Source organism: Physeter macrocephalus, chromosome 18 (assembly GCF_002837175.3).
Source record: "Physeter macrocephalus isolate SW-GA chromosome 18, ASM283717v5, whole genome shotgun sequence".
NCBI lineage: Eukaryota > Metazoa > Chordata > Mammalia > Artiodactyla > Physeteridae > Physeter > Physeter macrocephalus.
In genome coordinates, this window is record NC_041231.1 from 107,348,514 (window position 1) to 107,368,692 (window position 20,179).

Consider the following 20,179-nt stretch of genomic DNA (forward strand, 5'->3'; position numbering starts at 1 on the left):
ACACACACACACACACACACACACACACACACACACACACACACACACACAAACAAGCAAGGCTCCTGTGCTGGGGGGCTTCCAGGCAGCTGATGGCTTGAGGGTCACAAGGCGACTGCCCGGGGGAGACCCCCTCAGGGAGGGGTGAAGCGGGCCGTCTGCTCCGGACGGTGGAATCATCATTGTTCTTTGCTTCCTTTGGTGTGAGGCCTCGCGCTCTGAGCCAGGCCTGCCGGGACCGCAGCCTGCTACAGTGAAAACACTTCCAGAATTTACGTTCCAGTCTGCAGGCTGTGCGGAAGTGCAGGGCAGACCTTCAGTTCCTGCATCTGGGTCCCCACAGCCCTCGGGGACCATTCCTAAATCGTGTTGTCGCTGTTTCAGGAAAGGCTGTGATTTACCACCTCTCTCTGAATGAGGATAATTCTGGGGCTATCTGTGTGTATCTTTGAATGTCGATAAGGGCAATCTGCTTTATAGTTGAACTTAAATTTACTGTTTTCCCGTGGCTTCAGATGCCCTGGTTCTTGGAGGCTCTGTGACTGCCCTGACAGCACCTGGCGGGCGAATGTGTCGGCCACCAGGTCTTTGGTTATATCACCAACCTGCTTCCTCCACACCCGGTTCCCAGCTGTGGCCTAAGATGGGCTCCTTTGCTCTGCATCGTACGTCGCCATGTGGTGGAACCGTTAAGCCTTCGTCATATTTGTTACGCTAAAGTTTTGAAGTTTACGTAGAATTTCACTTACCTTGCTCCTTGAAATTTTACCTATTTCAGTACGATTAAATTATCAACCTCGTCCGTCATTCTGATAGCCCATTTTTTTCTACTAGTTTTTGTAGTTTTGTTTTGATATTTGTAGGTTTGACATTTAAATCTCAGTAGTTACCATGCTGTCTTCATTCGTCCAACAAATACTGGACAAGCAGCGTTTCAGGCATGGGGGCTCCTGCAGAACGAGAGAACATCCCTGCTCTCGGGAGCTTCGTTGTAACGTTGGAGATGGTGAGTAAGTAATCAGATCAGCGTGAAGGCTGGATCAACAGAGATGAGGGGCTTTGGGCTTTTCAGGTAGACGGGAAGGCAGGGCAGGCCCTTGGGAAGGGGGGGCGTTTGCACAGAGACGGGGGGAGATGGACCAGCACTGCACACGGAGGGGACGCGAGTCCGGGGCTGAGGCCGCAGTCGGGGGGGAGGGGCCGCAGCGGAACTTGCGAGGGCTCCTGGGGTGCGTCCTGTGGACGCGGGCCGGGCAGGGAAGCGGGCAGACACGCTTCGGGCCCGTGGACCCCGAGGGCGGGGGAGCCGTCCAGGCTCCCTAGGGCTCCGTTGGGGGCATCGGCGGAGTAGGCGCCATTTCAGCAGAGGGACAGGGGACGAGCGAGGAAGCGCTTTGGTGGCGGCATCAAGAATTCCGTTCGGGGCGGGTGAGTGTGAGGTGATGTCCTCCGATGGGAAGAGACGTGAGGCCTCTGCTCAGGGCCGGGCAGGCCTGCCGACGGGAGTTTGATTCATCCGGGACAGCTGGCGGGGGAGGGGAGAAGAAGCAGTGCTGAGCCCGGGGCTGGAGAGAGGGTGGCCGGCTGGCACAAGAGCCCGGGAAGCTGCCCCCCACGAGCGGGGGCAGAGCTGGGAGGATGCGGGGTTCCGGAAGCCACGCCAGAAAATGTTTCTGCAAGGGGAGGGCAGGACGGTACTTGTAGGCTTGGGTGTTTTGATCCGTCCGTTTTTTGTTCTCCCTGCTGGGTGAGGTCAGCGCCTGCTGTTGTCCGAGTCCTCAGGCCTCTGAAGGGGTGGCCGGTGTCGGCCTGGAAACACACTCCAGAGCCATCCTGTAGTTTTGAGAAAACGTGGAAAATAATGATAACAATTTTGAAAACTACTCAGTCTTGGCTCGGAATGTAACTGTGGTTCAGTTCAGGGGTCAGAAAGCTTTCTCTGTAAAGGGCCAGATAGTAAATATTTTCACTGCTGTTGCAGCGTGCAAACAGTCATAGAAAACACATCAGCCAATGAGTGCGTCTGTATTCCTAGACGCCTTTAGGACAAAAACAGGACAGAGCCAGGTTTGGCCCACGGGCTGTATGTGACTTTCCAGACCCCTGATGCGTTGGTGTATTTCAGAATGACACTTGTAACTGTCAGGGGTTTATCAAGCTGAAAGTACTATTCTCATGTGTTTCTTTTCAAGGAGGCCACTTAATTTGTTACTCTGTGTGTAAAACACTTTGGGGACAGTTGGATTTGATCAGCCAATCCTATGCCGCAGCATTTTCAATATCAAACGTACGCTTAAGTCTGGATGGAGTTACCTAAAAATCTGTACACATGGAGCCACACCCCACCCCATTCCCCTGCCTCGGTTACTTTTTTCAGCCTAAGTGCTTTTAATTCTTTTCCATGATTGATGTTCTCCGAAGAAGAACCTATTAATTATCTAAACTGGGTTCCCTAGCATATGTAAAAGCTTTTAAGGTGTGCAAAGGCTTCTTAATCTGTGTTCCAGCGATTGAGTTTCAGCGTGAACATAACATAGGATCTACACAGCGTATGTACCACTAGCCGTTCTCTTCATGTAGCTGTTTAGATAGTGTGTATACAAATGAAAAAATAGCCAAAGAAAGAAAAAAAACAATGTTCTCTTTGCTGTTCAAACTTGGGTGATCCCATCCAAAGGATGAAAAAGATTACTGGGTATGAATTTATTTGTAAAAATATTGAGATCCTGGCTTGACAGGTTCCTAGTGTTAGAAAGGGGCTCCTGGTGCAGGGGGTCTTCACCTGCAGTCCGTGAGCCCCTGGAAGCTCTAGGCCACACTGCGTGTGTGTGTGTGCGTGTGTGTGCACGCGCTCGCACACACGTGCGTTTCTGTGTCTTGTCCGAGTGTCCGAGGTTGTCGTGAGACCCTCGCGGAGTCCGCCCCTCGGGACGGCTGTGCCCTGCTTTCTCAGCGAGCACCTTGCCTGTCTTCACCCAAAAGCCCCGCTGCTCCTGACGTTTGCGCGACTTTATCAAGTCAGTTTCTCTGAACCTCAGGGCCTGCTTTCTCTTTCTCCTAGAATTGTAAAGCTCCACAAAAAGCACTTTTGAATTGTAAAGTGTCCTGTAAATGTTTGTCTGTGGCGTTACACCAGGAGAACACTGCATCCAGGGAGAGCAGTGGAGTGGTTGGAGTGAGCTGGGGGGAGGGTGGTCCCAGCAGGTGGTCCCAGAGCCCTGATACCCCGTCCCCTGAGGCCTGCTCAGTGCGCTGTCCCCTCACCCTGGGCCACAGCTTTTCCTGAGAATGAAGTGGCCCAGTACCAAGACCATTTGGTGGGGAAAGAATAGCCTTTTCAGCAAATGTTGCTGAGACAACGGGACATCCATATGCAAACATATCACATATAAAAATTAACTAGAACTGGGGAGTGGGCAAAATGGGTGAAGGGGGTCAAAAGGTACAGACGTCTAGTCATGCAATAAGTAAGCAGCGAGGATGTAAGAGCAGCATATGGTGACTAGAGTTAGCAATACTGTATATTGTGTATTTGAAAGTTACTAAGAAAGTGGAGTCTAACCGTTCTCATCAGAAAAAAAGAATTTTTGTAACTCTGTGGTGATGGATATTAACTAGACTTATTATGGTGATTATTTTGCGATATATACGTATATCAAATCATTATGTTGTACACCTGAAACGAATATAATGTTGTATGTTAATTATATCTTAATGAAAAAAAAAACCACAATGACATACCATTTCACACCCACTAGGACATCCATAATCAAAAAGCCAGACCACAAGAGGTACAGGTGGGCGTGGAGAAATTGGAGCCCTTATCACTGCTGGGGAGACTGTGAAATGGTGCAGCCAGTTGGGGAGACAGCCTGGCAGGTCCTCGAAATGTTACACACATGACTCTAGGTATAGATCCAAGAGAAATGAAAATATGATGTGTGAAAGAAGCCAGTCACTAAAGGCCACATATTAGATGTGACTCCCTTTAGATGAAATGTCCAGAATAGGTAAATGCATAGAGACAGAAAGTAGGTCAGTAGCTGTCAGGCTGGGGAATGGACGGATGGGAAATGAGCGCCGATCGGCACAGGGTTTCTTTTGGGGATGAGGAAGATGTTCTGGAATTAGATGGTGGTGATGATTGTAGAATGCTGTGAATATACTAAAAACCACTGAGTTGTAAACTTTAAAAGGGTGAATTTATGGTATGTAAATTTTATTGCAATAAACTGTTATGTAAAAAGAATAAAATAGCCCCAAATCTTGCTTTCTTGGCTTTGAAAGATTGTGGGTGAAACATACTTTTTTCTGTTTCGTCTCATGGCTGCCTGTGAGCTTTACTGACCCAGAGAACAGGGGTGGGTTCTGTGACCTGAGTCAGGTCCCTGACAGGCAGGCCCGGAAGTTCCCTGAATGCCCTGAGCCAAGGACAAGGCGACAGAAGGAATCGGGGGACACTCGGCCCAGAGAGGGGCTTCCAGGGGAAGCTGAGGCCTCAGCAGACGGTGGGGAGTGTGGCCGCGTGTCCAGCTGTATTTGGCCTGTGAATAAACCAGAGATGGAGAATTTCGGCCTTATTAGTTTAGGAGATTTGAATATTAGGTTAATTTGTTTATTGTGCTTAGAAATGATTTAAGAAAATAGCACATCAGTCACACTTATTTTTAAAGAAAACATTCGAGAACTGCAAAACACTGAATTATTCCTTAACACCCTCTTCTTAAAAGTCAATCAACTCAATATGCATTAGCGTCTTTCTGTATTCAGTGTGTTTTATAATTAAAAGATACATCAGGTAGTATACTAAAAAGTCAATCTTGTAGCTTAATTAAAAAGAGAAAATAAAACAATTCTTTTTAAAATCAACTGTGTTCTAATCACATGTTCTCAAACTTACCTGTGCATAAAAGTCAACTGGGACTCATTAAAAATGTGGGTTTCCTAGGCTCCCCAAGAGATTGGTTCCGTCTGAATCTTTCAGACACACCCAGGTCATTCTGAGGAGCCGAGGTGTGCATTTTGACGAGCACGGCCCTAGGGACTTCAGCCCAGAATTAGGAGGTGATGTATGTGCTTCAAGTGTTCCTCAGGTTACCGTAGGTAATTAATACCTATTTCTTAAGGTGTTTTGCAGCCACTTGATGTTAGAAACCGATGACATCCATATTCTGATTCCGCTGCGAGAGAATAATATTTCCTCACAAGCATAATGTTTCAGAGTAGGAGAAGTTGCAGTCTGTTACCCCTGAGGCCTCTTTGTTGCTGGTGCCCGTTCACGTGGTCCCGTCTTCACCTGCTGTTTCCAGATTTCTTTTGACCTGGCTGAATATACTGCGGACGTCGATGGGGTCGGCACCTTACGGCTTCTGGATGCAGTGAAGACCTGTGGCCTTATCAACTCTGTGAAGTTCTACCAAGCCTCAACAAGCGAGCTTTATGGGAAAGTGCAGGAAATACCGCAGAAGGAGACCACTCCTTTCTACCCGCGCTCGCCATACGGTGAGCATGCGCGCGGGCTCGCGTCTCTGTGCTCCGGGGGTGCGTCCGCCTGAACGCTGTGTCGTGGCTGAGGTCACGTGGTGTGAGAGCAACGTTGAAGCAGCCTAAAGGGGCCGGACTTGCTGGTCAGACACCTTTGTGTTGTGCTCACCGCAGGTTTTTTTTTTTTATATATATATAAATTTTTAAATTTATTTATTTTCGGCTGTGTTGGGTCTTTTTTTTCTTTCTTTCTTTCTAACATCTTTAGTGGAGTATAATTACTTTACAATGGTGTGTTCGTTTCTGCTGTATAACATCACCTCAGGTTCTTGCTGCCGTCTCCTCCAGGGTGAAACCTGCTGCACCGCTTCACCCTTCCAGACGGGCCTCTTTAAAAGGAAAATTAGGTCCAGCAAGATTCTTTTTACAGAACTGTTGAGGTTGTGCTGAAGTGATACGGCCTGGTGTTTTTGATTCCATTTCCCTGATGAAATTCTCCCTGAGCTCAAACCCTTAAACAGACAAACAAACAAAAATGATCCAATTTGAAAGCCGCTAGAATATTAAGCTCCCGTATTTTTCTCTTCCTAATTCTTTAAAACTAAGAAAAAGGGGATAAGACCTAAGAAAGGTCAGTTTGATGTACTGCACACACTACAGTTGAGTGAATTGGACTGTGGAGGAATGAACTGTGATTACAACTGTGAAGGACGAAATTCTTAAGTATTTCCTTGTCACGTGATTAACTGGCAAAGAAACCTTTATTTTGTCTTTGGCTTTGGATTCATTTTTTTCCCTATCCTGATACTTTACGTATTGTAAATATTGCACGTTGTCACTTGTTTAAGTGAAAATGGCTGTCTTTTATAAGACACTGTCTTTCATAACAATCACTGTCTTTTATTTGCTTTTAAAAAATTATTCCAACAGGGGCAGCAAAGCTCTATGCCTATTGGATTGTGGTGAACTTCCGGGAGGCGTATAATCTGTTCGCGGTGAACGGCATCCTCTTCAATCATGAGAGCCCCAGGAGAGGTTGGTACAGGTGCTGACGGCGAGAGGGTGCCAGGCTCCACAGCGGGAAGGCCGTGTGTGCGTGCGTGTGCGTGCGTGCGTGTGCGTGTGTGTGCGTGCGTGTGGCTGTACAGACTGGGAATGTTTCACATCTGTTTTTAACTATGTGAATGTCAGAAGTGGTAAATGAGGAAATGGTGTGTTCTGCACGTGTGCTGTACAGACTGGGAATGTTTCACATCTGTTTTTAACTATGTGAATGTCAGAAGTGGTAAATGAGGAAATGTAAATCCAGCCTTAATGACCTATTAACTTTGTTAGAGTTTTTATTCAACGTGATCCCGAGCAGTGTCCCAGTTTTACCATTTCCTTTGGTCGGTCGCATCAAGTGAGTGTTCACCCGAGTGTCAGGAAGTGTCCTTGGAGTGCAAGGAGCTGAGCAGGAACCAGGGCTTGTCCCCAAGTCAGTGTCACCCATGAAGGCTCTACCTGTGGTGTCTTTCTGTTTTTACTTTGAATCAGTTGGATATTCAGTATTCTTATTTTACATTCCATTTAAACAGACATCCAGAAGTTTCTGTGCTTCTAGAGTATGTCTTAAGATACATTTGAAATCACTTCTTATATTTAGAATCATTATTGGTTTTTTTTTTTCAGAAAATCATATTTTTTGCATTGGCTTGTTTCCTTTTCGTGGTTGTCATTGAGACTATTAGCAACATGCCAGCTCTCCTGTTGCAGATATTAGGTTTTAAGTAAGAAAATGTGTACTCCTTTCATTACTTCTGACTTACTGAAGCATGAGAAATCTTTACCAAACATGTGCAGTCTACAAAGTAAAAGTTATCTGTATAATCTAATTCTAAGAAGTTGTATTAAATTTCACTATCATTTAGCCTTTTAGCTTGAGAATGAATGAGAAATCCAACGTCGTAAGTTGTTTCATGCCCAACAATTAGTAATGCTTATAACTTCGTCAATGAAATTTTATGTGACTGTGTAGCCACGTAATTAAACCAGCAAGTCATGAGGAAAGATTAAAGTGACATTTATACAGGTGTGTTTAGTGGCAATACATTTTTATTTCATAATTGCGTACGTTAAAAATTCCCACGATGGGCTGTGGAAGCTGTTGTTGGAAAGGAAAGTGAGTGACCAGGCAGCCAGGAATGTTTCTTTCACTCAGCTCCGTGGTTCTGGGTGTCCTGACTAGAGGGGAGGAGAAGGAAGGCTCCAGTTGTACTTGCCTCCGGACTGGGCGGCGGCCCTGGGGATCGACCGTCAGGGCTCCTCAGTCGCAGACGTGTTGGTGCATTTTGTCTGGGTTTCTGTGCTTCCCGCCTCAACTTTTCCACCGGCAAAAAAGAAATACAGCTCCGTTGTTTCGGGTTAGGTTAGGATAGGGAAAAACATTTAGCTGTAGAAGAAGAAGATAAATTTAAATGTAACCCCCCATCCTCTATTTGCATACCTCCTAATGAGAACTTTTTTTTCTCTTTGTTGATGTTAATCACTTTTAAAAAAAAATTATTTTAAAAGTAATATTTCTTGGGCTTCCCTGGTGGCGCAGTGGTTGCGCGTCCGCCTGCCGATGCAGGGGAACTGGGTTCGCGCCCCGGTCTGGGAAGATCCCACGTGCCGCGGAGCGGCTGGGCCCGTGAGCCATGGCCGCTGAGCCTGCGGGAGCGGCCGGGCCCGTGAGCCATGGCCGCTGGGCCTGCGCGTCCGGAGCCTGTGCTCCGCAACGGCAGAGGCCACGACAGAGGGAGGCCCGCGTACCGCAAAAAAAAAAAAAAAAAAAAAAAAAAAAAAGTAATATTTCTTTTTAAAAATTAATTATTTTATTGAAGTATGGTTGATTCAGGTGTTAGTGTCAGGTGTACAGCAAAGTGATTCAGATATACATATATATAAAATTTTCAGATCCCTTTCCCATATAGGTTATTACAAAATATTGAGTACGATTCCCTGTGCTGTACAGAAGGTCCTTGTTGTTTATCCATTTTATGTACAGTAGTGTGTATGTCAATCCCAAATTCCTCATTTATCCCTCCCCTCCCACCTTTCCCCTTTGGTAACCGTAGGTTTGTTTTCTATGTCTGTAAGTCTGTTTCTGTTCTATAAATACGTTCATATGTATCATTTTTTTTTAGATTCCACATATAACTGATATCATGTGATATTTGTCTTTGTCTGACTTACTGCACTTAGTATGATAATCTCTAGGTCCATCCATGTTGCTGCAAATGGCATTATTTCATTCTTTTTTATGGCCGAGTAATATTCCATTGTATATGTAGGTACCACATCTTCTTTAGCCATTCATCTGTCAACGGACATTTAGGTTGCTTCCATGTCTTGGCTATTATAAATAGTGCTGCAGTGAACTTTGCGACGCATGTATCTTTTTGAATCATAGTTTTGTCTGGATATATGCTCAGGAGTGGGATTCTAGGATCATGTGGTAGTTCTACTTTTAGTTTTTTAAGGAACCTCCGTACTGTTCTCCATAGTGGCTGCACCAATTTACATTCCCACCAACAGTGTAGGAGGGTTCCCTTTTCTCCACACTCTCTCCAGCATTTATTATTTGTAGGCTTTTTGATGGTAGCCATTCTGACTGGTGTGAGGTGATACCAAATGGGACCTAATTAAACTTAAAAGCTTTTGTACAGCAAAGGAAACCATAAACAAAACGAAAAGACAAGGTACAGGATGGGAGAAAATATTTGCAAATGATGCAGCTGACAAGGGATTAATCTCCAAAATATACAAACAGCTCATACAGCTCAATATCAAAAACCAAACAACCCAATCAAAAAATGGGCAGAAAATCTAAACAGACATTTCTCCAAAGAAGACATGCAGATGGCCAACAGGCACATGAAAAGATGCTCAACATTGTTAATTATTAGAGGAATGCAAATCAAAACTGAAAGTAATGCTTCTTTTTTTATTTTAAAGAAAAGTAAACAGTACAGGAGGTTATAAGGAGAAAAGAGGTCCCTCCCTCACACCGACTCCCAGCCCCATCCTCAGGCCCACTGTTGACTTTCCTTCAGAAGTGGTGCGAGCGTCTCCACCTCAAACGTAACAGTAGGTCTCCACCTACGTAACAGTAGGTAGTTCCATACATAATGTTCTGCATCTAGGGCTAAATGTTTCTTAAAAACTTGACCTGTAGCACACACCACTTTGTTTTGTTTTATTACATGTCTAGAACCAATGATATCTCATTTTTTATTTCATTTATATAATTGAATAATGGAAAATAATTAAAATAGAGTATATGTGAAACTGATATGATACTTAGCTGATATCTAATAGTTAATACTTACAGCATTTCTTGAAACTTGAAACTTAACTTTCATATTAAATTAATCTGATAGTAGTATTGTTGTTTTGTCACAGTTAATTGTTATTTTTTAAGGAGATTCTCTGCCAGACTGAGAATTTCTTCGCGGTAGGGACCATATTATGTTCTTAAGTCAGTAGCATCTAAAACAGTGCCTACCTGCTAATAAGCATTCAATAAATATTCTGTAAGTTTCAGGTGTTCAACATAGTGATTCACAGTTTTTAAAGGTAATACTCCGTTGTAGTTATTATAAAATATTGGCTGTATTCCCTGTGCTGTGCAATATATTCTTCTAGCTTATTTATTTTATACATAGTAGTTGGTAGCAAACTGTTTTGAAGTAAAGATTCTGTCTGATATACTTTAGGAAATACCCAGAATTCACTTTTAATTGCCGCTAACTTGTACGCCTACGATCGCTCGAGTACTTTGAGTGAGTTTATTTTCTTAAGTAGGTCGAGCATTTGTCTGCACCTCAGCCCTTTCACCCCGTTATCTCGGGGAGCACTTTCTTCTAGTTGGTGCAGTGGTAAACCTCAGTCTCGTCTAAGGTACATCATCACAAACGCCCGATTAAGTAGAGCCCAAACGGATGCTACTTTCTGGGGACGTGTACTTTTTCTCTAACAGAAAACAATTGACAAGGCCCCTTTTGACTGCGTGAATAACATTTCATGAGAATTTCTGACTTTAAAAGGTATGGAAGAAGTATTTTTTAATACAAAGATATCCTAGACCAGAGCTTGGCAAACTGTGGCTGGTGGGCCCAGTCCAGCCCACCTGGTTGTTTTTGTAAGTGAAGTGTCCTTGGAGCCCAGTCACGTCCAGGTGTTACACGGTACCCATGGCTGCTTCCACGGTGGAGGCCTGGGGCCTGCAAAGCCCCGAATGCTGACTGTCTGCCCTCTAAGAAAACGTCTGCTGCCCCCTCCCCCCAGGGGGATAGTTAGATCCGCAAAAGCAAGAAACGGTTCACTTGGGTTTAGTATGGGTTTCTCCCGAGGCCGCGAGATAGTCTGGTAGGAGGATTTCCAATAAACGTTAAAGTCACATTGAGTCAGAAGTTAACCCGCCCGTAGCAGAACTCCTGAAGTGTGTTGTCAGTTGGGGGTTCCCCTGTGCTTTGCCGAAGTACCGAGGGGGCACCCAGGTGACCTGGCAGCTGAGCGGGGCCCAGCAGTCCTCCCTTCCGGACGCGCTGTCACCAGGCTTCGCCCGCAGTGTGTGTCTTTTCTCCATCGCGGTCCTCGGTGGTTCTCTTTAAGGATGCTTACTTTGTTATGTGATGAGAAGTTCCTAGTAGCTCTGAAGGTAGTTGCGGTCACCTGTGTTTGGCACAGAACTGACAGTTGGGCATCACTGATCTAGTGAAGAAAGCCATAACCCGGGGACGGGGCCCGTTTCCCTCCGCCATCTCTGCTCTTTCCGTGACGGCTGGTTGGCTCATGTGCTCATGCTTTAGGTTTGCTTTTTAGAAAGGGTAGTCACGTGAGTAACATTTATTGCAAATTAACAATGAATGGTAGTTTAAGTTCTAGAATTATATGTCCATAAAGGCATGAAAATGTCTGTATCGTCATATGTTCTGTGAGTAACTACCACTATGTATTATATAATGATATTCACAGATATTAACATGGTGCTTTTATTCATAAGCACTCAACTTTTCAAAATAAAAAAATGCACTGTTCTTTTTAAATTAAAAGAATAGCTGCTTTATTTCATGGATAAATTGTGCAAAACTGGACACGTATCTGAAAAACTTTTTCTTCTCCTTTTGTTTCTCCAGACTTGAACTTCTTTATCTGTTTAACTTACGTATTTCTATATCCACATGTACATAAATACATGTAGCATTCTGTTAGCCACAAATGTGGCAGTGGTGCCACCTTTCTGCTGAAAATACAGATTTATATATTCTCTGTTTAGGAAATAAAGGCTGTGTTTATTGTCTAGAACTGTTACATTTCTGTGAGGAAAATGGCATATGCAAAAATCTTTTTGCTTTTATTCCTGTTTCTTTGAAAAGCTAATCAGTTAATAAGACTGATGTCACAAAGTTGGTAACTATATAAATTAAACTATGTAAAATATACTGAGAAATTTTAAAATTTCTTGAAAGTAGCTCATGAAAAGAAAGTAGCTTCTTTTCAAATACATTGCTTATCATAATAAAATCTGAGATTATTCTACAAATCGGAACATTCAAAGCAAGCCTATTGGGAAAGTTCTTGTACCCATGAGCTGTTTTGTTGCATTTTTAATACTCTAAAGGTACTTCTAGAAATACTTTGACAAAGTTGTATAACTTACACATTTCTTTATGTGTATATGGAAATTCACACATACTTCTAGTTTTTTAATTTAAAAATATATATTAGCCCATGAGATGACATCCTTTCTTTGAAAGAGCTTTTAGGGAACAAACAGTGGACATCCACCTGTATGTGTTCTCCCCAAATACCCTCAGAATTTTTGAGATAGAAAGGAATTTAGAGATCTTTCCATTCCATTTGTCTCATCAGGGAAGAAGCTGAAGCAGCGTGAGAATGAGTTGTCCAAGGTACAGCACTAACAGCTGTCAGCACTGAGGCTAGAGGTAATCACGGGGATGGGAGGAACGACATACACGTTGCTCGCGTCTGTAGAAAAAGCACGTGTACACGTTTTGGAGTTGGTGCTGGAGCAGAGCTGGGGCTTCGCTATGGAATGAAGCGACGGCTCGTGTCTTTGGTAAAAGACATGAATTCATCTGGCTAAATGCAATATGCCTTTCAGATGTTTAGCAGAAATAATCACAGTACAACGTTAGTTTTATGATATGAAAATACAAATGTGATATGAAGCAAAACACTGATCTTGAGTATCACCAAGAGTTGGCCAGGAGAAAAAACAGAGCTAATACAAAATACATTAAAATCGTGTGGCAGTGAGAAGTGATAAAGTACTTTAAATGTACCCGTAATGAACAGTTTAAGACTCCCGCAAATGGATGGTGTACTGCTACTGTTTAGGTATCAAGCCATTTTTAGATGCTATAGCACATTCCTCTAAATATGGGCTTCATAAGAAATCATATATATCAGTCTAAACACAGTATTCACCTGACTGGGAGAATCTGGCATTTTAAGGTTCATGAATGTGTGGTTTTAAGTTTTAGACTTGAGCTTTTTTTTTTTTTTAAACTGCCAAGTATTTTGCTTCTTAAAATGTCTAACTATATTTATTATCATAAGTTAATCTTCAGATTTTTTAAAACTATAATTCCTATAAAAATTAACTACCTAAGTCGTAATAAAATTTTGGGTAATTTTCCCCTTTATTTTTCTAAAGGTTGTCCTTTATTCATTGCTGTAAACATTAATACTCCAGGTTAGGGGTTCTCAGCTGGGGGTGGGGTGAGATGGGGAGAATATGACCTGCCCCCAGAGGGCGTGTGATGACATCTGAAGACTTTTTTGGTCGTCGTCAGCATCTGGGGGGGCAGGGACGCTCCTGAACATCCCACAGCCCGAGTGTCAGTCGCGCTGAAGGTGACAGGCCCTCCTCGCCCCAGATGTTGCCGCCAAACCTAGACGAATGTCATCTCTAAGACCAGGATCTTCTTTTTCTTTATGTATCACTTTACTTTGCAGTAGATCCTTCCTAGGCCTTTAGCAAACACTTACCTAAACACAGGAGAAAAGAAATCTGATTTAAATAGCTGCATGTTAAACCATTTAGGCCTTAGGTCTTCTGGTAACTGCAGGTCAGACCCAAGTCAGGGAAGCCCAGAGAACAGAGTTGTTTTTTTCAGGGCTCTTCTAAGCATCTGGGGCTGAATTCCCACTTTATAGTGACCCACTGGTCCACAGACCCACGTCAAGTTGGGTCCATGACCCTCCCTCCACCTCCAAAATAAATGAGCGTTTTTATCTTTTGTTATAAATTATGACAGGGACAAAGCTTTCCTTTGGGAATAAACCCTAGATTCCATGTCCTGGCTATGGTATAAGACGACCATTAAAATGGATTCGAGATCATCTCTCAGTGCATACATAGGATTATAGTAGTGGTACTGTGAGAGGTTCACTGTATATGAGAATTTTCCTTTAAAATTATTCAAATTCACAGGTATCTTAGGGCTTTAGGGGACAATAGAATGCATGAAAGAAACTAAATAGCTGGAACTTGCTTTTATTTAATCCTGTGGGCAGAAAGCACTCCTCTTTCTGTATGTGTATGTCTGTTTGTAAATAAAATAATCGTTTAAAACACGACTAAGTATTTGTCAGTCTGGCTAGCAAATTTAAATCGTGGTGCTATAGAAATATCAAGAAACACGCAACCCAGTATCAAACAGCCCGCTGTTTTATTTGTATTTCTGTCTGTTCAAGTGCTTTGTGGTTTTTAGGTGAGCATTATAGCCTTCACTTATCGGAAACAATTTTGCCGCCCATTGTGAAATCAGGGCCTGAGTAATCTCACGTGAGAGCTCAGCAGAGCACTGCAGGCTTGACACAGAACCATTTTGTCTGAGTTTCACGGTTAGATCACTGGCCGCTCACCTTGGACCCGCCGAGGTCAAGGTGGCCTCTGGTTGGGCACGAAGTGACATCATCTGGTTCAGTGTCACCTGTGTGGACGGTGACACTTGGAGATCACAGAGCTGTCTGCCCCTCTTATTCTCTGCAGAGAGGGGAGGTGTAATTGCTTAAACGTGAAAGACTCTTGAAGCAATATGGGGTCTAACTGAGGCGGCTTTTACCACTACATAAAGCCAGGTCCTTTCCCACCGGCTGAGATGAGGCTCCTGGGATTGTTACATTGATTTCTTTCATGTTTTGCAATTTCCTTGGCACTTACATTTGACACCAAGCTGACAACCGTCTGGCCTCACGTAGCGGGAGTCCCACGTATAGGCGGGCAGCGTCGGCGGGGGCTCAGAGTGCCTCAGGCTTCGCAGAGCCGGGCCTGGGCCGGGGCAGCTTGGCCACGGGGCTTCGGCAGCCCTCAGTCCGCCTCCGGGTTGGTGACGCGTCTGCCTCACGGGGGTGTCGAGAGGATCGGTGAGCCGACGGTATACGCTACTTACCTGTGGGGTCCTGTGAAGCAGAAGCAGGGAGCAGGTGGGAAAAGGGGGAGCACGGTTCCTGGTGGGCTGAGGACGTTCGCGTTCCTTCGCCCCTCCTCTCGTCTTCCCTCCTCCCGTGGCGGCAGGGCTGAGTCCCAGGGGCTGGTCCCTGGACCCTCCCGGTCTGAGGCGCCGAGCTCGGCCGGAGCAGCCCTCCGCGCGGGGTTCTGGCGGCTGTGGCCTGAGACGCGCGCCCTGCGGGGCCGGCCCGCCGGACGTGTGCTGGAACCGGACGCTGAGAACGTCATGACGTTCGCTTAGAGTGTTCGCTGAGACACCCCTGAATTGCAGGAAGCAGAGATGGGGAAGTGCTGGAACCACGGGAAAAGCCATTTGCCAGTGAGATCCTGGCAGTTAAGCCAGCGCACGTTTGAATTAGCGAAGCCAGAGGAAGATGGTGATGAATAGGGGAGGGTTCTGGATAAACCCCAGAGGCCTGTGAGAGACCCTGGAGAAAATTAGTGAAGACTTCAAGTATTTTAAAAAATGATTCACATATTTTTATTAATGGTCCTGTGAAGTGCAAAATGTTTTGTCAGAGAAATTACAAACTGGAGAAGAAGCCCGCTTTACTTTTTGGCGATACTAAGAAAAAACCCACAAGTACAATTAACATTTAAATTTTATTAATTATAGGATAAATTACAAGTTTTTTCAAAATGGCATTTTCCCCCAAATTTAGTTTGAGCCAGAGCTTTCTTTTCCCTGTTTATTACGGGGTTTTGTTCCCACTTTTAGTTGGCTCTGGTTCAGGTGAGGACACGGGAGTCTTGATGGGGAGCCAGGCTCCTCCACTTACTAAGTGAGTGACTTGGGTAAGTTTCTGCATCTCTCTGAGCCTCGGGTTGGTTTTTCTCATTTGTGAAACGGGGTGATAACGGTCTTCACTTAGGGGGCTGTGAGCATTAAAGGAGATAATGTACGCAGGGTAATTAGTACATCCTACTGTCACCACCACTGCTGAGGTTGCATCTGGAGAAAGGGGGTCCACCTGTGGCCACTTCACAACTTAAAATGCGACAATAGGGACTTCCCTGGTGGTGCAGTGGTTAAGACTCCTCGCTCCCGGGTTCGATCCCCGGTCAGGGAACTAGATCCCACACGCAAGCCGCAACTGGGGAGCCTGCCTGCTGCAACTAAGACCCGGTGCAACCAAATGAATAAATAAAAATAAAATATTTAAAAGATAATAAAATGTGATAGTCATGACAGGAACGATAAAGGGGAAAATTCATAAAGGGATAGGTGACTTGTCTTTCCTGAACAAGTTGAAGAAGTTAAGCTTTCAGAGCTTGATAACTGGTGACTCAGGTAGACAAGACGGGGCGAAGTAGCCCCCGCGCACTAGGTGCCAGGTGGTGGTAAGAACAGTGTTCTGCACTTGTTGTCTGAGTTTACTTCCCAGAGCTCAGTTAGAGACTAAACTCTGAGCAGAAGAGATTCTTCTAGAGAAAGGATTTAAACCCATATTACTCTTCTGTGGTCATCCTTTGTAGAAGACTTTTTCTGTAGAAAATACTGGTTGTAAAGAAAGAAACGGAAGATGGGAAAAGAGCCACGATAAGCTCAGTGGAGGATCCAGAGCCCTGCTTACAATCCGGCTGACAATGACTCCGTGCTTGAAGGCTGCTTCTGGCCAGGGCACAAGCAGGTCCTAAAGCATCGTGACAAGCTGGGGACAGACCCGGCTAGGCAGACGCGCCTGTCAGGGGCGCGGTAGAGAGAGTCTGCTGGAACGGCTCAGCCCCTTAGGTTGCGGCCGTGGTGTGCTGGGGTGAGGGACGCTGGCGGTTTTGCCAGAACCGGTGAACATCCTTTCTCGTTGGTTAGACACTTGCACGCACACGTATGTGCGTGTAAGCTCAGCCTGAGCCCAGGTCCAGAGTGGGATTGGCAGCTCTTGTAGCTGAGACACAGCTGGTCTGATAGAGGAGGGGTGAGGCCAAGTGAGGGCAAGCACTGGCGTCGTTTTCTTAAAAAATTGAGAACTTTGTGAGGCTCAGGACCTAAGGACACAAGGAGCAGTCCCTTGGGTATCACGTTACATACTGGGACCATGAATCGGGAAGGGGGCCTCTCTCCCACGTGCGCGGAGAGCACAGCCCAGGGGGAGGACGCGATGCCCCTGGAGCCTCAGGACCGTGGACTCTTGGGTCAGGGGCCCCGTGGCCAGCCGAGCTCTCGTGCAGGGGGACGTGACTGTGGTTCCTCCTTCGAGTGGTTTAATGCCAGGAGGGTGAGGACTTCAGACAGGTGGTTTTGAGAATATTCAGCGTTTCCCACTGGGTCAGCAGAATTTGGCCTTGAATGCTTCTCTGACCTTGGTAGTACCGGCTGGTGGACCCCTGGGGCATCCAGTCCTCTGCGTACCTTCAGTAAGTTAGAGTTTGGGCTCTCAACAGACCCTTTGCCGTCTTCCTACATCCCTGGTTGAATGGACACTTCCAGGTGTTGTTACGCAGACATTTCCTGGTCTCGATGGGCCCTAGCGATGGGTCACTTAGACACTCCCGGAGTGAGCAGAGCTGTTGATGTTAAAGAAGGCTGATTTCTGCCAGAATAGGTATATCATTACAATACAACTTTTTAAATGTCTAGTAAGTCTCAGGTTTCTTAAAAGGCACCAAAGCAGGATGTACGTGAGGATAAGTAGCCCATAATGGGATGCAATTAAGGAAGTGAAAATACAGTCTGATCGCAAAGAAACACTTCCTGGCCGTGAGGAAGGTAGGTGTTCAGCATAATTTTATCGGTGGAATAGGGGAAACCCCAGTGCCCACAAGACGCTGAAGAGGCCACAGTGAAGTTCACAGGAAACGTCTCGGCCTGGCCCCAGGTGCCTCTTAAAATCTCAACAATGAATTTGTACAGGAGCAGCAAACCTCTTTGTAAGGAAGAGGAAGGAGATTCTCAGAGGCGCGCTGCGGAACTCTGTGGGAGGAAGACGAAGTAAATACGGCTGTGGGAGCCTCGGTGCTGATCTGCGCCCCTGGGACGGCCTCAGGCCACCGCTCTCAGAAGACTCTGATGGACCTTTCATCTGAAGTGCTGAACACTGAGTAGTGTTTCCTAACCTGCAAACAAAGGGTTTCCTTATCGGAAATAAATATAAGGCAGGAACTGAAAATCCTTTTCAAAATGAATATCGTCTACTGTGCCCAGCACTGTAGTGAGCTGAGACACGGTATGTGAAAAAGTGACACGTACACGCCTCTCTGACAGGTAGACAGGAGGCCTTGGTAGACACAGCTGAGTACTGCTGAGTAATTAAGATGGATGGTTATGGACGTGAAATTGCCTTTAGGAGTGGAGGGACCCACGTCCTCAGGTGTGGAGGGAGGTCAGGGCTCCCTGACCTCAGGGCTGGTCACCCTCCGCTTTGCAGCCTCGCCTGCAGTGGAAAGACACCACTGCGCTCCTCTGTTTTTCGGGCGGCGCGTTTGCTTGCTTTTCTGTGACAGGAGAGTAGCAGGAGCCGGATCAGGAGAGCGAGCGAGCTGATCGTGGAAGGAGACACAGCTGCCGCCTCTCGTACACCTTTGTCTTGTCCCCGTTTTCTATCAGATGAAGAATTTGAAGCAAGGCCTTGGGAAGATTTTCTTACTTTGCAGTCTTTCCACTGGAGTGGCTATAAGCCGATACTGTTTTTTTAAAGTTACTTTGAACATGGAATTTCTGTGAAGTGGCCCTGCTCTGCTTCTCAGGTATCAGGACTGTTCTGAGTCGAGATGGAGGCCGAAGAAGGAACTGAATCCACACGGCTTCCGTCCGAGCGTCGTCAGGGAGAAGCACTGTCATTTCTGATGCAGCGCCGTGTCTCAGTTCTGAGGTGCGGCCCAGCATGACCCAGAACAATGTGGGATAAGTCGTTTTTTAATGTTAATGAGTCATTTCTATAAAAAAGAGTTGTTTTCAAAGGATGATACACATGTGTCTGTGTTCTTCCCAGCTGTGCTGGGCCCTGTGTGAGTGGAATGTGTTCTCTGGGGACAGGAAGTCTGACCCTCCTGCACCATGTCCCTCATCTCTCCGTCTCTTTGCTCTGTAAATTTCAGAGCAGATTAGAGGGAAGAGAGACTCAGAGCGCGCAGAGCATCCGCGGCCACGGCAGTCACCCACCCCCCCCGGAGGAATCCGTCCCTGAACTGGGTCCTGTGCAGCTGTGGGAATCTGGGTTTAGAAACGGCAAAACTCCTACTAACCTTCAGCAAAACTAAAACAGACGGTGCGTGGTACCCACGCGTGGGAACGGCCAGGGTGTGTGTGGCCAGGGCCGCTGCAGCCGAGACTCTGACCCTGCAGGTGCCTCCCTCTATCTTTCTGTCTTGAATTTACCTTTCCAAACCCCTTTCTTCTCTGCAGCCAGAACTGAAGACACAGCAGCCTCGGTCTCACCGCCCCCCACCTTGTGAGGGTCTGGGGAAGGCACTCCCTTTCGCCTCGCTGGGGCCCTGCGGCTAGGGCACCGGAGCCTCGGGGGTGCCCGCTGGGGGTGCCCGCGCGTGAGGTTGCCCCCAGGCGTGGGCTGCCAGAGGCTCGACTGGGTCGGGGTGGGGAGCGGTCATTTAGGAAAGTCAGAGAAGCAGAATCATGGGACCTGAGCCATCGGCTGGAGGGTGAATGAGGAAGGGCTGCCAGTGGGTGGCGAGCTGGTCGCCAGGCGGTGACACCCAGAAGTCAGGTCAGCAGAGGTCAGGGCATGTCCCCTGGGGTGACCGGAGGCGCGACGTGGACCTGCAGGTCCAGGGCTAGGGCCAGCCCTGCACCAGTGGGGCTGTGGGCAGTGAGGGCGTCCGGGGCCTGAGTGACCAGCCCCTGGGCCTGGAGGGCAGGGGATGTGGGGCCTTGGGGGGACTTGGGGTGTGGGGGCCATCCCTTGTCCCTTCTGCCGCGGAGCTGCTGCCGCTTCTCCGGCTCGCCTCCTTCTCTCCCTCAGCCACATCCCCGCTGGTCTCTGGGCCTCCCGGCCTCCCCGCCTCCTGGCCTCCCCGCCTCCCCGCCTCCCGGCCTTCCTGCTGCTTCAGCCCCGCCGCTCTCTCCTTTTCTGTCACCGCCGCTTCCTCCTCCTCTCCGGCCCCTCTACACGCAGTCAGTAGGTTTGGTTCTTGGACATTTCTGTTCCCTTGCCCACCTCCCTCTCTGGGTCTCATCCAGCCTTGGCCTCGGGACTTGAAATGTCATAAGTGGGTCCCACATATGTGCTCTCCCCT

At 46.6% G+C, this 20,179-nt stretch overlaps 1 protein-coding gene across 6 annotated transcripts in view; it reads left to right on the forward strand.

Annotated features, from left to right (window-relative positions):
- Positions 1-20,179, forward strand: part of GMDS (GDP-mannose 4,6-dehydratase) — a 519,944-nt gene that overhangs the window by 211,759 nt on the left and 288,006 nt on the right. For all 6 annotated transcript variants that reach the window (XM_024121917.2, XM_055080168.1, XM_055080167.1 and 3 more), the window contains 2 exons: positions 5,310-5,502; positions 6,415-6,519. In XM_024121917.2, the coding sequence (XP_023977685.1) occupies positions 5,310-5,502; positions 6,415-6,519 (298 nt within the window). The remainder of the gene's footprint in view (positions 1-5,309; positions 5,503-6,414; positions 6,520-20,179) is intronic.